This window comes from Ctenocephalides felis, unplaced genomic scaffold (assembly GCF_003426905.1).
Source record: "Ctenocephalides felis isolate EL2017-DRISC unplaced genomic scaffold, ASM342690v1 CF-g0.4_SCAFFOLD_00845, whole genome shotgun sequence".
Classification (NCBI taxonomy): Eukaryota; Metazoa; Arthropoda; class Insecta; order Siphonaptera; family Pulicidae; genus Ctenocephalides; species Ctenocephalides felis.
In genome coordinates this window covers 75,567,944-75,581,816 of record NW_020536999.1, presented here as the reverse complement: position 1 = coordinate 75,581,816, position 13,873 = coordinate 75,567,944, and the positions used below count along the sequence as shown (strand labels likewise).

At 29.3% G+C, this 13,873-nt stretch overlaps 1 protein-coding gene across 1 annotated transcript; it reads left to right on the top strand.

Moving 5' to 3' along the window:
• Nucleotides 1-3,331: 3,331 nt before the first annotated feature.
• Nucleotides 3,332-11,015, top strand: LOC113389351 (lipase 3-like). The gene is made up of 10 exons (XM_026626408.1): nt 3,332-3,355; nt 6,088-6,304; nt 6,365-6,482; nt 6,557-6,653; nt 8,761-8,910; nt 8,993-9,148; nt 9,212-9,296; nt 9,641-9,727; nt 9,902-9,987; nt 10,884-11,015. The coding sequence occupies exons 1-10, from the start codon at nt 3,332-3,334 to the stop codon at nt 11,013-11,015; spliced, it is 1,152 nt and encodes a 383-aa protein (XP_026482193.1).
• The last annotated feature ends 2,858 nt before the right edge of the window (nt 11,016-13,873 follow it).

The window sequence follows — 13,873 nt, the reverse complement described above, 5'->3', positions numbered from 1 at the left end:
TAAATTATATATATATATATATATATATATATATATATAAACTAGTTTGGTGCGTTTTCAGGTTTCTAGAATAAATTTTGTTTATAATTATTGGTATTTACATACGCAACAATCAACAAATAACAAATAGCGCAAAAATAATTCTATAAATAACTAATTTTTTATGCATATTGACGAAAGAACAAGCAATTATTATAACAGTGATAAAAAATAACATTTCTTTGGTAAAGAAATTAAAATTGTTGAGGAAACAAAGTGCTAATTCCTTTTCTTGTCAGCTTGATATCAAGAGACGTAAGAATTTAAATATTTGCTTAAAATTAAATTTTGTACAAATTGCATAAAAGTTTTTTCACTCATATTAAATGATTTTAAAGATTTGTGGAAATAATTTAATGCTTTTGTGTAGGTAGAAATATAAAAGAAAACTGAATTGGACCTATAGTGTTAAAGGGGCTTCTGCACGACGTTATCGAAGTCTTGATAAAATTATTTTATCAGTGAGGAAAAATAACAATTCATTGTTAATGAAATTAAATTTTTTTCTAATTTTATTCACCTTAATTAATAAAAAAAATTCACTTCTGTCAGCTTGATATCAAGCTGTAAGCTTATTAGTTTTTACTTAAAACTAATTAAATTAAATTTGCTTAAAATTTATTTATTAATGCATATAATTTCTGAGAAAAATAAGTTGTATTCTGCCTTCCATGTCAGCTTGATATTAAGCAGTAAGAATATTATAAATTAGTTTTTGTACAAGGCACACAAAAATTTTGTTTTATGAAATTAAACGTTTTTGTGTAGGTAGAAAAAGAAAAAAAAACTAAATTGGATCCATAAAGGGCACAAAGGAGATTCTGCACAAAGACACATTGATTGAAAATTAAAAGTCTGGTTATGGAAAAACATATGATAAATATATCTGTTAGAAAAAATAAAAAATTTTTAGTAATGAAATTAAACATTTTTCTAATTTTATTTACCTTAATCAATGAGAAAAAAATGTTCTATTTATTCTTCTTAATAATATTATAAATTAATTTTTGTACAAGTTATATAAAAGTTTTATCTACTTATAAGAACTAATTTTAATGATTCTGTGAAACTAAACTAATACTGTAAAGGTAGAAACAAAAAGGAAATCTGTATTGGACCCATATTCTGACGTCAATTAAGGAAATTTATACAAAGAGAAAATTCACAGCAAATTGAAATTTTATGCAGAAGGAGTTAGGAATGTAAAAAGTGGTAAAAAAATTAGTAAATAAAATATGGTGCCCAGACAGAATCCACCAATAATAATACTTTTTGCCAAAAAAGGTATAAATTATTCGTTAATCTAAAATCACATTTTGTTTAGTTGAATAACCGCAATAATGTGTTATTAAAATCTCTGTCTATTTAAATAACTGAATATTTTATATTAAAAAGCTTTATTTATCTGAATACTAATATTTAATTTGTCATTATAATAATCTGTTCATTTAAATAACTGAATATAGATTATTCAGTAAACTTTGTCTATTGAAATTATTTATTTACACCAAAAGTACCAGATATTGTATATTTATTTAAAAATTGAAATTTTTTGCTATTAAACAAAGCTTAGTATGTATATTTATTAACTTCATGAGGTTAAGATATACTAATCGCAAAAAAATCGAAAATATTTTTTTTTGCATATCTTTACGTTTTAAGGTCTTCTAAATATTTTGGCTTATCTTAAAAAAAAAGGATAATGTGTGTGTATGTATGTGTGTGGGTGTGCGGATGCAAGTTTTCGTCGCCGATTTCGAAAACATGGATCAACTGATTTAAAATCGCGATTGATTTGAAAAAGGTTCAATATTTACAAATTATCAATATTGTCAATATTAACAAAAAATATTTTTTTTAAAAAGGTCAATTCTTTCAGTTTTTAAAAATCACAAACATCGACTTTTTTCAGAGTTTTCTGTCTTTTTTAAAAATATTAATTTTTGGCACAGGAAGATCCTTAAGGCAAGATACCATGCACCACCACTTTATTTATTTATCCATAAATTTTATCAATTCGATCAATTACTATATTTGTAAGTGGCATTTTAAATCAAGCTGCAAAAAGTGTATGTCCTAAGGCCTTCATTCCAAACACAAATTATTTTATATAATTGTACCACTTTTCTGTGAGCCGATAATATTTATAAAATTAGCAAATTGGCAAATTAGCAAATTTTCTGACAAAAACAAATATTTATAAAATTATTGCATCCTTCAATTACTTTCTTATAATCCATCTCTGATAACATACAACAATTTCAAGGTAAGTTTCAAAGGTTTCAAGTTCAAGATTTCATTAATAAACAGAAAAGAAAAATACGTAAATAATTGTTGTAAACATCATCATTATTAAATTATTATATTATTACATCAATGTAAAACGAGTAAATTGTTTATAACAATTTATTATTATATATATATAAGGAGAGTAGGAATATGAAACGAATCAGTCGAATCGATAATATGGATAAATAAATAAATAAATAGACAAACTAAATTTTGTTTAATAACAAAGAATTTCAATTATTTAAATAAATAGGCAATATTGTTGTTTTTGGTGTTTTTAAATAATTTCAAGACAAAGTTTTCCGAATAATACAGTTTTTAAATGGACAGATGTTTTAAATAACACATTATTACAGTTATTTAAATAAATAGACTTATTCAGATGAATGAATGAAGTGAAGAAAGAAAAACAAATTAAATATCAATTATTCAGGCAAATGAAGTTATTTGAATATAAATATTTAATTCTTTAAAAAATAGACAAATTGTTGAAAATGTAAAAACAGCAGTAAATTGTTATTTTTTGTGCTCATAAATAAAAATATATTGTTGGTTAAAAAATTGGATTTTAACAAATTTAATACAGTTTACTGATTATTAATAATTTTGAATTGTAAAATAATTTTTTTAATAAATTAATAATATTAGCAGCATCATAATAATTAAAATCAATAACAAATTTGAAGATTTTTTTCCTATTACTTAAGTTAATATTCATTTAATTTTAAACGCATTTATATATTTTAATTAGGTGTAAATATTTTAAAATATAATTGTGAAACCTTCAAACAATTTTATAAATATTAATGTAGTATTAATAAGATTAAATTAAAACTATAAAAATTAGTGAATAGTAATAAAGTCACAACTTTTACCTGTAGTTTATAAATAAAGCCATTAGTTTCAAACAAGTATAAATAATATTAGAAAAATGTTCACTAAAAATAAATTAATTAGTTGTTTGAATATATTTTGTTGTTTAATGTGGTTTTTGCCTGAAGCAATGTCCTTATACACCAAAACAACGGTAAGTAATTTTAATTTACAGGAATATATAAAATTAAACAATATTGTTTATTGTATGTATGTCTGTGTATATATCATATATAAAATTATCGTGTCACAAGGTTCGTTCCCCGAAACGGCTTTACCGATTATTATCAAATTTGATATGCGTATTCAGTAGGCCTGTGAATCGGTAACTATCTGTTTTTCATACTCCTAAGTACTAAGGGTAGTTCATCACCCTTATTTTTTTTTTGTAAGTTTTGGACATTTTTTTTGTTTTTATTTTTTTATAATGTAGCTTTAAAAATACATACAACACTGAGAATTTACTTTTTCAACCAACCCTTATTTTTCTATAGCCATTTTAGAAACACAATCTATTTTTATCATTGAATATTTTTGATATAATTTCAGTTCAGGTTATTGAGGTTGAAGAAAAGCAGAAATTTTACTTTAAATTACAATTTGTTTTTATCAAGGTTTGTCCTCCCCTAACACTTTTTTTTGAGTTTTTGACCAATTTTTATCTTTGGATTTTCTATAATTTGAAATTGAAAAATACATTGAACTCTTTTTACTATGAAAAACTAATTATTTTTATCAAGAGTTGTCCACCCTTATTTTTTAAATTTTGGAATCAATTTTTTTTTAGTTTTAATTTCACCTTTATTTGACATTATTTTAGTTAAGATTTTTTGAGTATATGAAAATGGTTAAATGTTATCTTAAAACACAATTTATACACATTTTAAACATTTTTTTAATGCGGAATTACCGTAAATCGACGTTTTCTCAAAAACGGCTAGACTGATTTCAAAAATTTAAAAGCCATTCGATGTATTTTGACGAGGACTAGCAGTTTTGTGCAACGATAGGCCAAGCTGTTTCTTTATAAATAGCAGAAAAGTGAAAAAAAAAATTCGTTCGAAAGATATTGGTTGGGAATCGTGCTGATTAGTTTTTGGTAAAGATTGGCCAGGCCGTTTTTTTGGTAAAAAAGGGTGAAAATTTTTTTTCGATGATCTTTATGAATTTTTTTTGACGGTAGATCTAGATACCATAGTCTTATAGATCATACTAAAATATTACGGCCCTACGGCATCTCGTTTAACTTTAAAAATCCGTCAAAGTTTGCAAAAATTAGTATCGTTTTTTTTGCATTTGTTAAAATTAGACCTTTTAAAAATTCTCAGTTTTGTGCGACGATCTGCCAGGCGTTTCTTTGTAATTTGGAAAAAAGTGTTAAACTTTTCGTCCATTTTTAAACTCATACTACCGAATCAATTTAAAAAAATCAAAAACTGTTCGAAAGATATTAGTTGGGACTAATAGTGATTAGTTTTAGGTGAAAACCTACCGAGCTGTTTTCTTGTAATTAACTGCTGAAAAAAATTTAAGCCGATTTTTATGGAACTTTTTTTACTGAACTTACTGAAATATAACGGCCTCACGACAAGTAGTTTAATTTTAAAAAATCATCAAAGTTTTAAAAAATGAGTAGTTTTTTTGATGTTTGTTAAATTTAAAATTAGTCGATTTACTTGGTATAACGATAGAGCACTTGTCTTCAATAAACATACTAAACCATTAAAGTCCTACAAAAACTGGTTTAATTATAAAAATTGTTGATTTTTGCTAATTTGCTTTTAGAAAATACTCCGACTCCGAGTTAACGTGTTCATTCGTTTGGAATTATGTGTAATAAATCCACTCGAAATACTTTTAATCACTCATAAATTAATTTAATTTTTATTGATTAGTTCGATTATTTACACATGTCGAAAAGTTCATGTAACTTGCCTAATTAATTTTAATGTTCATAATTCCGAATTAAAAAATGTACACAACTTTAAATTTTCACCCTCCTTCCCCAAAACTCTATTTCATAATAGCCATTTCAGTAATCGAATAATTTTTCACCACGCTTCCAATCAGCGATCGTTTCGTTTACTGAATATTTTATTTATATTATTTTAACCTTGTGACAAAGCATTAATTTTACTTAAAAAAAACAATTTATTTTTATCAAGAGTTGTTCACTCCTCCTACTTTCTCATTGTACAAATATTTTCCGATGTGCACAAACAGTTGACACAAAGTTGATAAATGGTTTGCAAAGAGAGCAATTTTTGCAAAAAATTAGAGATTAAATATTAAAATATGAAGATACAACAGTTTTTGATAGGAAACTATAGGTACCATATAAATCTATGGCGAAGCTGTAAATTTTCCCACAATCTAATTGTTTTTCAATCTCAGTCAGTTCGTTGGAAATGCTACATAAGAATATAATTTAAAAATGAATTATCGGATTTTGATTCGTAATTCAAAAATATCTGAAATAATAAAAAACACGGCATTGCATAAAAATGCGCCTAATCGCTCGGCAAATATGAAAATATTTTCATAATTTCCAATACCAAGAACAAGCATAAAAGACCGTTGCCATGACAACGCTATTTTATGAGCTCTGTTACGGCAGAATTTCCCCATAAATGTGCCAATTCAATTTAAATAGAATCATTTTTGAAATTAGGTTGGCTCTAGCAAAGACTAATAAAGAACATTTATATGTGACGTGCTTTGCAGTGGGTAAACTATTCATATATTTTTTGTTAGCTGCTCTTTTCACTTATGCACCACATTTGCAATCAGTTAGTTATTTTCGTACTAAACACTAGGAAGATGTTTTATGGCAAAACAACGATTATCGGGCCAGCTCACAAAATCTTATTCATTTTTTATTTTTAGGCTGACTTTATACAAGAATTCGGTTACCCTGTAGAACAGTATAACGTGACAACAAAAGATGGTTATATTTTATCTCTGCACAGAATACCGCGTTCACCAAAAAATGATCCACTTTTAAAAACTTTTCAAAATTTTGACAATAAAGTGGTGCTGTTGATACCAGGATTGTTTTCAAGTTCTGCTGATTTTGTCCTGATGGGACCTAACAAATCATTAGGTAAAATGATAAATGCAATTTACTTTGAAAAGTATTTAAACAGATTTTTTTATGTTTTAGCTTTGTTTTTATCAGACCATGGTTATGATGTCTGGTTAGGCAATAATAGAGGTAATAAATATTCGCGGATGCACCAAAATTTGGATCCTGATAGTAATCTTGAATATTGGGACTTCAGGTATAAATTAGTCAATATAGAAACTACAATTGAATATATAAATAAATTAATAAATGATATTAATTTTAAATTAGTTGGCATGAAATGGGAACAGAAGATCTGCCGACAATTATCGATTTTGTTTTGAAATTTACTGGGCAGTCCAAGTTGGATTATATTGGGCACTCACAGGTAATAAGTAAAATAAAATATTTTGCCACAAGTTTATCCATAGCTTTGTGTTCAGAGCTTTGAACCTGCAACCATAAGGTGCCAATTACTATTTCCGTCTCAGGCAGCTTGATATCAAGCAGTAATTAAAGCTATTTCACTCAAAATTATAGATCTAAATATGCTTTCAAGTGAATATCACTAATAATCTAATAATAGTATCATCGCAAAGAAAATGGATAAAAACAAGTTTACTTTCCAATATGTTAAGAAATTATGTCAAATTGCCTTTGGACGCTTTTTTTTAGTAGATGCAATTTCGGTATAACATTGATTACTCTCCTTTTGGTTATTTCCCTCTCACCAATTGAATTTCATTGTCGTGAAGTAAATCTTGGTCAGAGTGATTCACGATGTCCTGTCGCTGTATTATGTGCTGCCAGTCCTTCGTCTTGTGCCCATGTTATGCCATCCAGCAAAACCTTGGCTTAATCCTTCGCCACAATGACTAGGTTCGGCTTGTGATTGGTCCATATCATTCATTTCATCATCTTTAAAGGATAGGTCTTCAAAAGAGTCAATGACTTCTTCAAGGTTCAAGTATTAATTTACTATGTTGTTCTGATTTCGTTGTTTTTAGAAACAATTATTTTTCCTGCGGTTTTGGCAATAGCGGGTGACTAGAATGTGTCTGAAGAGTTTTCAGTCCTATCCGTTAAATTGGATCCGTTAAATTGAAGCTTGGGAAGAGAGGTGAGAGAATTCTTAATGGGTATTTGAATTATACACCCAAGCCTCGCTATACGGCCGCTCTTTATACGGCCTTTCGCTATAACGGCCCTCTTTAATTAAAATACGTTTTCGATATACGGCCTAAAATGTTTTGCTGTAACGGCTTTTTTTCTCCATGTCAATATATCGCGCAATCTCGGTTTTGAAGATTTAAACGAATCTGATGTGCTGGATCTACTTGCGGTTGATAGGGAACCCCTTTCATATGAGGAACTCATTCAGTTGCAAGCAGAGCCGGCAATTGGTGAAAATACAAAACCTGTTGTATCCAAACAGCTAACATCAAAAATCATGTCGAGCGCTTTTTCATATTTTGAACAAGGAATAAACATCCTCCTTGAAAACGATCCTGACATCGAACGTAGCGCTAATGTGTCTCGAGGAATTAACTCGTCCAATAGCTGTTATAAATCACTAAAGAAAGAAATAGACAAGAAGGCAAGACAAACAACTTTAGACAAATTTTTCAAACCACCAGCTCAAAATGATAGTGACAGTGATCTGTAGGTTTTAGTTGTTTCATTTTTATTTAAAAATTATGTAATGCTTTTGAAGTTTTTTATTTTATGTAAAATTTATGTTCTTGTTAAATATGTTTATAATTTAAACAAAATAAAAAAAATAAAATGCATTTTGAATGATAAACCATTTTATATATTTATTAAATTTAGAACCGATCCCATTGAATTTGTATGAATACGTATTAGAATAATTGATTCGTTATACAGCTTTTCGCTTTACGGCCAAGTCTCGAGAAACGTATCTAGGCCGTAAAGCGAGGTTTGGTTTACTAAATTGTTGATTAATAGGTAACACAGCAGAACCATCATTACTATGCCTTCTGATTATGTTTCCTAGAGGTTGGGCTAGAGAAGGATTTCCTATAAGCAGGTAAATTTTGATCCGCTATGTCGTTATCAGGTGCCGAAGGTTTGACTATTAGTTTACTAATAGTGGGACCAAAACAATTTGTAGGCTGTTTCTTTACATTTGTCAAACTACCTAAGAGTAATATGCAGCGTGTCCGCGGCTTTCAAAAGTGCTCCTAATTGATCTAGAGTAATGTTCACTTGGCCCCGATACATATAATCTATCATTGCTTTAAGTTTCTGGTACTCAACATTCTTCAATATAAATATAGGGTATTTGCCACATTGAAGCCTCAACAGAGAAACAAAACATGGGCTGCAGGCAGATAAAACTGCTTTGTGCGTCCTCATGTACTTTTCTTCAGCCGCTAATGTACAATCCACTAACGTTCATTATTGTTCCTACTTTCAAACGTATCAAACAATATTTTACAAGATAAATACTCAACTAATTCATTATTTTTTAGGGTACATGTGTATTTTTCGTGATGGCATCGACAAAACCTGAATACAATCAGAAAATCAGATCAATGCATGCCTTGGCTCCGTCCATCTTCATGTCGCACATGAAAAGCAACGCGCTGAACTGGGCGAACGTTTTAATGGACACAGTACATGTGAGAAAATATTTATGGTTGCTAATAATTTTTCTACGATACCTACAAATGTTATATTTAATACTTATCATCGTACTTTCAGGCTACCGAAAATAATTCAAGAGAGATGTTGCGTTATGATGGACGCATCAGTGTAAGTCTTCGAAAATTTTGCATAATGAGTAAGTTTTCTACGAGAATGTGTTATGAGATTATATCAGACATGATCGGACGCGATGAGGAACAACTGGATCTCATTGTGAGTAAAATATAAATATATTCTATAAATAATTCAGTGACTAATCTTTGTTGGTACTTCTAGGGCATTATTCCATTAATTTATCACAATTCGCCTGCAGGATCTTCTACAAATCAGATATTACACTTTTGGCAAAATTATAATACAGGTAGGTAAATCGATTTTTAGTCAGAAACTCCTGTTTGAATCTTTAGGAAAAATAATCAGTTTGTTATTTGAAGCCATAAGTAATAAGTATACATGGTTTTCCAGTTTTCCAGTTACAATTTAATGTGATTGTAGCCTCTCAAGGACTACATTTATTTAAAACCAACAGTTTAAAATATATTCCACAACAAAATACATCACAAAGCATAAATTGTCGTCTTGCCAAATATTGAGTCAATTTTAAAGCATATTTCAAGCAACAAAGCTCATTCGGTTTTGAGTTCTCGAAGTGAACAGATCGGGAATAATCGAAACAAATTTAATTCGTTTAAAATTACATATTAGAACGAGGGCCATACGGCGAAGCCGATGGCCAGTCGGACGACATAGACAGTGTGTTTAAAATCGGTTCAAGTGTAGCAGGCGATACGAGTAAATTATTAACATCGAAAACGATAAAAAATGCTATTAGCAAAATTAATAAAATGGAAAGTGATTTAACTAAAGTGAATAAAAAAGAAATAAATAGTAAAAGTAAGGCAATTAAAAAAATAAATCATGAAATGTTAAGAAATTCAATAAAGCAACAATCAAACAATAAAACAGTTAATGATAGTGTTGCTAATAAAAATAATAATACACAAAATTGGGCAGAAGAATTGGAAGAAGGCGAAAATAATAATGATCAAAGTGTAAGTAAAAATGAAAATAATGATAAAAATAATGATATGAACTCAAAAATAAAAGGCGATAATTACAAAACAATGAAGATATGGGTCCATTTACCATATATGTTGAATCAGTAGACAAAGATAAAAATACAGTACATTAAATGACATTAGGCATAATATTATTTAGCAGTTTACCTCAATATAAAAACGATATTACAGAAATAAAATCCATAGGCATTAACAGAATTAAAATTACGTTTAATATATATGACGCAGCCAATAAAATAACTAATGAGAAATTATTTATGGAAAAGAAATTAAAAGCTATTTAGCTATTTCTATGTTGATTAGGAAGGGTGTTATATATGACGTCGGCACCGAAATGACTGAATCAGATATTATGGAAAATATACAATCAGAAATTCCTGTTCTAGATATTAAAAAATCCTCTGATATCAACGCTATCGTTGCATCTATCAAGCTCCAGTTACATCTATATGCTGTCGAGCGATGGACGAAAAAATGGCGCATTGTTATTAACGAGAGCAAATCTTGCCACATTACATTTTCTTTAAACAAACTAAGATGTCCTGAAGTTTACTTCAATTGCAAGAAAATTCCACCAGCTGAAAATGTTAAATATCTGGGAATATATTTGGATCGAAAACTTTCATGGAAAACCCACATTATGGCTAAAATAAAACAAATCAAACAGAACAGACAACAAGCTACTGATATATAAATCTGTAATTAAGCCCATCTGGACCTACGGTATAGAGCTTGTGGGTTGCGCCAGCATGTCTAACATTGTTTTAATGCAACGGATGCAATCCAAAATCTTAAGGCAGATCACTGACGCACCTTGGTATGTAAGTAATAAAATCATCCATGACGACCTCAATATTCCTTTTATTAAGGATGTAATTAGTAGCAGAAGTTCAATCCATCATTCCAAGCTAGAAAACCATCCAAATCATCTTATAGCACCTCTACTTATGACTCCGTCTACTAGAAGGTTGAAGAGAAAAATTCCTTTGGACTTGACATAACATAGTGAGCTGTTCATTGGAACAGTTTCATGAATTAATTAGTTTACATTATAATTTTACCTTTAGTTTTAATTATGTCATGAGTTGTGATTATTATTATTATTTTTTTTCTCTTTTTATTTTAATTTATTATATATTATTTTAATTATATCAGCTCTGTAACTCATAGAGTCATTCTGACTATGATTGTTATAATTAATAAAATAAAAAAAAAATAAAAAAAAGATATTAAAAAAATAAAAAAAAAACAAGACAATGCATTAAGTACCAACAAGGGTATGCGTGATAACGTTCAGAGGTCAACGTTTACCTAACCGTGTTTCGATATACGCTGTCAAATACAGGGTCGAAACATACAACAAAGTGACACAATGTTTCAAATGCCAAGGAATGGGCCACGTGACCAGTCAATGTAAAGGTAAAGCGAGATGCAGCTATTGTGCACAAGAACACAGTTTCAAGGATTGTGTGAATAAAGAAAAGAATCCGGTTTGTGCGTTATGCAATGGGGAGCATCAAGCCATTGATAAGAAGTGTGACAAATATTTGTATCATGTTGAAATTAGAAATATAATGAACGAAAATAATATAAGTTTCAGAGAAGCCAGAGCATTTATGAACAACAGAATATATGCCAACGTCATAAGTCCGGACATAGAAACTAGAAGCAAAATGAAATTTCCTGAATTGCCCAATGCGCAGCTGGAAAAACATGTAGTAATAAATCAACAGCCCGTAACCACGAAGCCTTCAGTAGCAATATCTAAACAGACATATAGAAATAACAATTCCATAAACGCAACAAATGATAGTGATAACAACAAAACAATTGAAAATATGCCCAGTACACAGGAGTGAAGCAGGTACAAATTTAAGTACAATATTAATACAAAACAAAAATCTTCCTCACATGAAAATAGTGAGAGAGTTGAAATACCATTTGATAAGTTAATTGAAGAAATAATTCAGAACATTAAAAAGAAAAAAAGATTATACATTAGGAATTATGAAAGAGTTAATTAAAGATATGGATAGATGACAAAAATGATATATTACAAATAAATGACTGAAAAAATAAAAATACTACAAATTAATTGCAGATCTGTTACAGCTAATAATGCCAGGATTGAACATTCCATTTATGAGAATGAAATTTCAATCGCGGCTTTCACGGAAACATGGTTTAAACCTGAATATTAATACTCTTTTTTCAGAGGATATCGAATGTTTCGCAAAGACAGGGAAGATGGATATGGAGGAGCAGCAATCATTGTTAGAAATGACATAAATTGTGAGGAATTTCCTTTAGTCAACAATAATGAGAATATACAAATATGCGCTGCCATTATTAAAACAGATATTCCATTTTGCATTCTTTCAGTATACTGCTCTACTAAAACAGAATTAGATTTTTCAGATATCAAGGACACAATCTCAACAATTAACACGAGTTTTTTAATTACCGGCGATTTTAATTGTCATCATGTGGAATGGGGTAGCAAATACAATAGCAGGGAAGAGCAGGGAACAGTAGCAAATAAATACAGGAGTGCTACGAACATAGATCTAACACTCTCTGTGCTCAAGAAATTTTATAGATGCAACGTTATGATATGATATAATACCGTATACGATGATAAAAAATTGGCCTACGGAAATGAAAATTGAAATACTAACTGTATTCAACCAAATCATAACAAATAATTGGATTCCCGAAGAGTGGAGGAAAATTATAATAGTTCCATGTATCAAGCCACACAGAATACCAATGGAAATAGACTCATATCGACCCATTTAATTTCACAATATACTGGAGAAAAAATTAAAACATTTGAATTTACTACACAAATCAATAAATGTGATAATTAATTTTCTATCTTTTAGACAATTATACATTCGAACCGATTCCGGTTCAATTGGCCCTAGAGTTATGAACAAGGGCTCACTCAGGGTTCAATATTGAGCCCCATCTTGTTCAATATAAACATGGCAGACTTTAAAGTAGTAACAGAACTGAATGTTGAAAAATTGCAATATGCAGATGACATTTATCTGTATGTATCTTGCCCCACTATAGCTAGATGTATTTCACCGATGAACAAAGCCATCGAGAAAAGCAGAAAATGGTTATTGGACAATAACCTGAATTTATCACAGGATAAGTTTTCTGCAGCTATCTTTACCAGGCATAGAAAAGAACATACTAGGAGACAAATAAAGATAGGATGTTAGGAGATACAAATAAAAGAAAATATTAAAGTTCTGGGCATCAGTTTGGATAGGAAAATGAATTTTAAAAAGCATGTAGATGATATATTAAGCAAATGTGAAACAGTATTAAATGTTCTTAGAAAAATAACAAGCATGAAATGGGGCGCTCACCCAGAAACTTGTCCCAATATATATAGAAGCTTAATAAGATCACAAATAGATTACGGTTATTTTATATATGGAGCACTTTCAACGAATATCCAAAAAAAGTTGGACAGGATTCAATATTCAGCGATAAGAACATGTTTGGGGGCATTTCGATCAACTCCAACAAATGCATTAATAGCTGAAGCAGGTGAACCTCCACTGAGCATTAGAAAGCAGATCCTATCAAATAGATTCTTAATAAAAAAAATATGATGGAGCATGTGATGATATACCCAAATAATTAGAAGTATTGGCGAGGCTACATTTTACCAATACATATTAGAGAAATAGACCAATCCCACCTTTGATAAATAGTTTTTATGAGCTGAAACCATACGAAGAGTATGTAATAATGAATAAAAAGATGCCAATTTATCATCTTGCTAATGAATACACATCAATCAAATATTGCATAGTAATAGATATGGATTTAACTCACT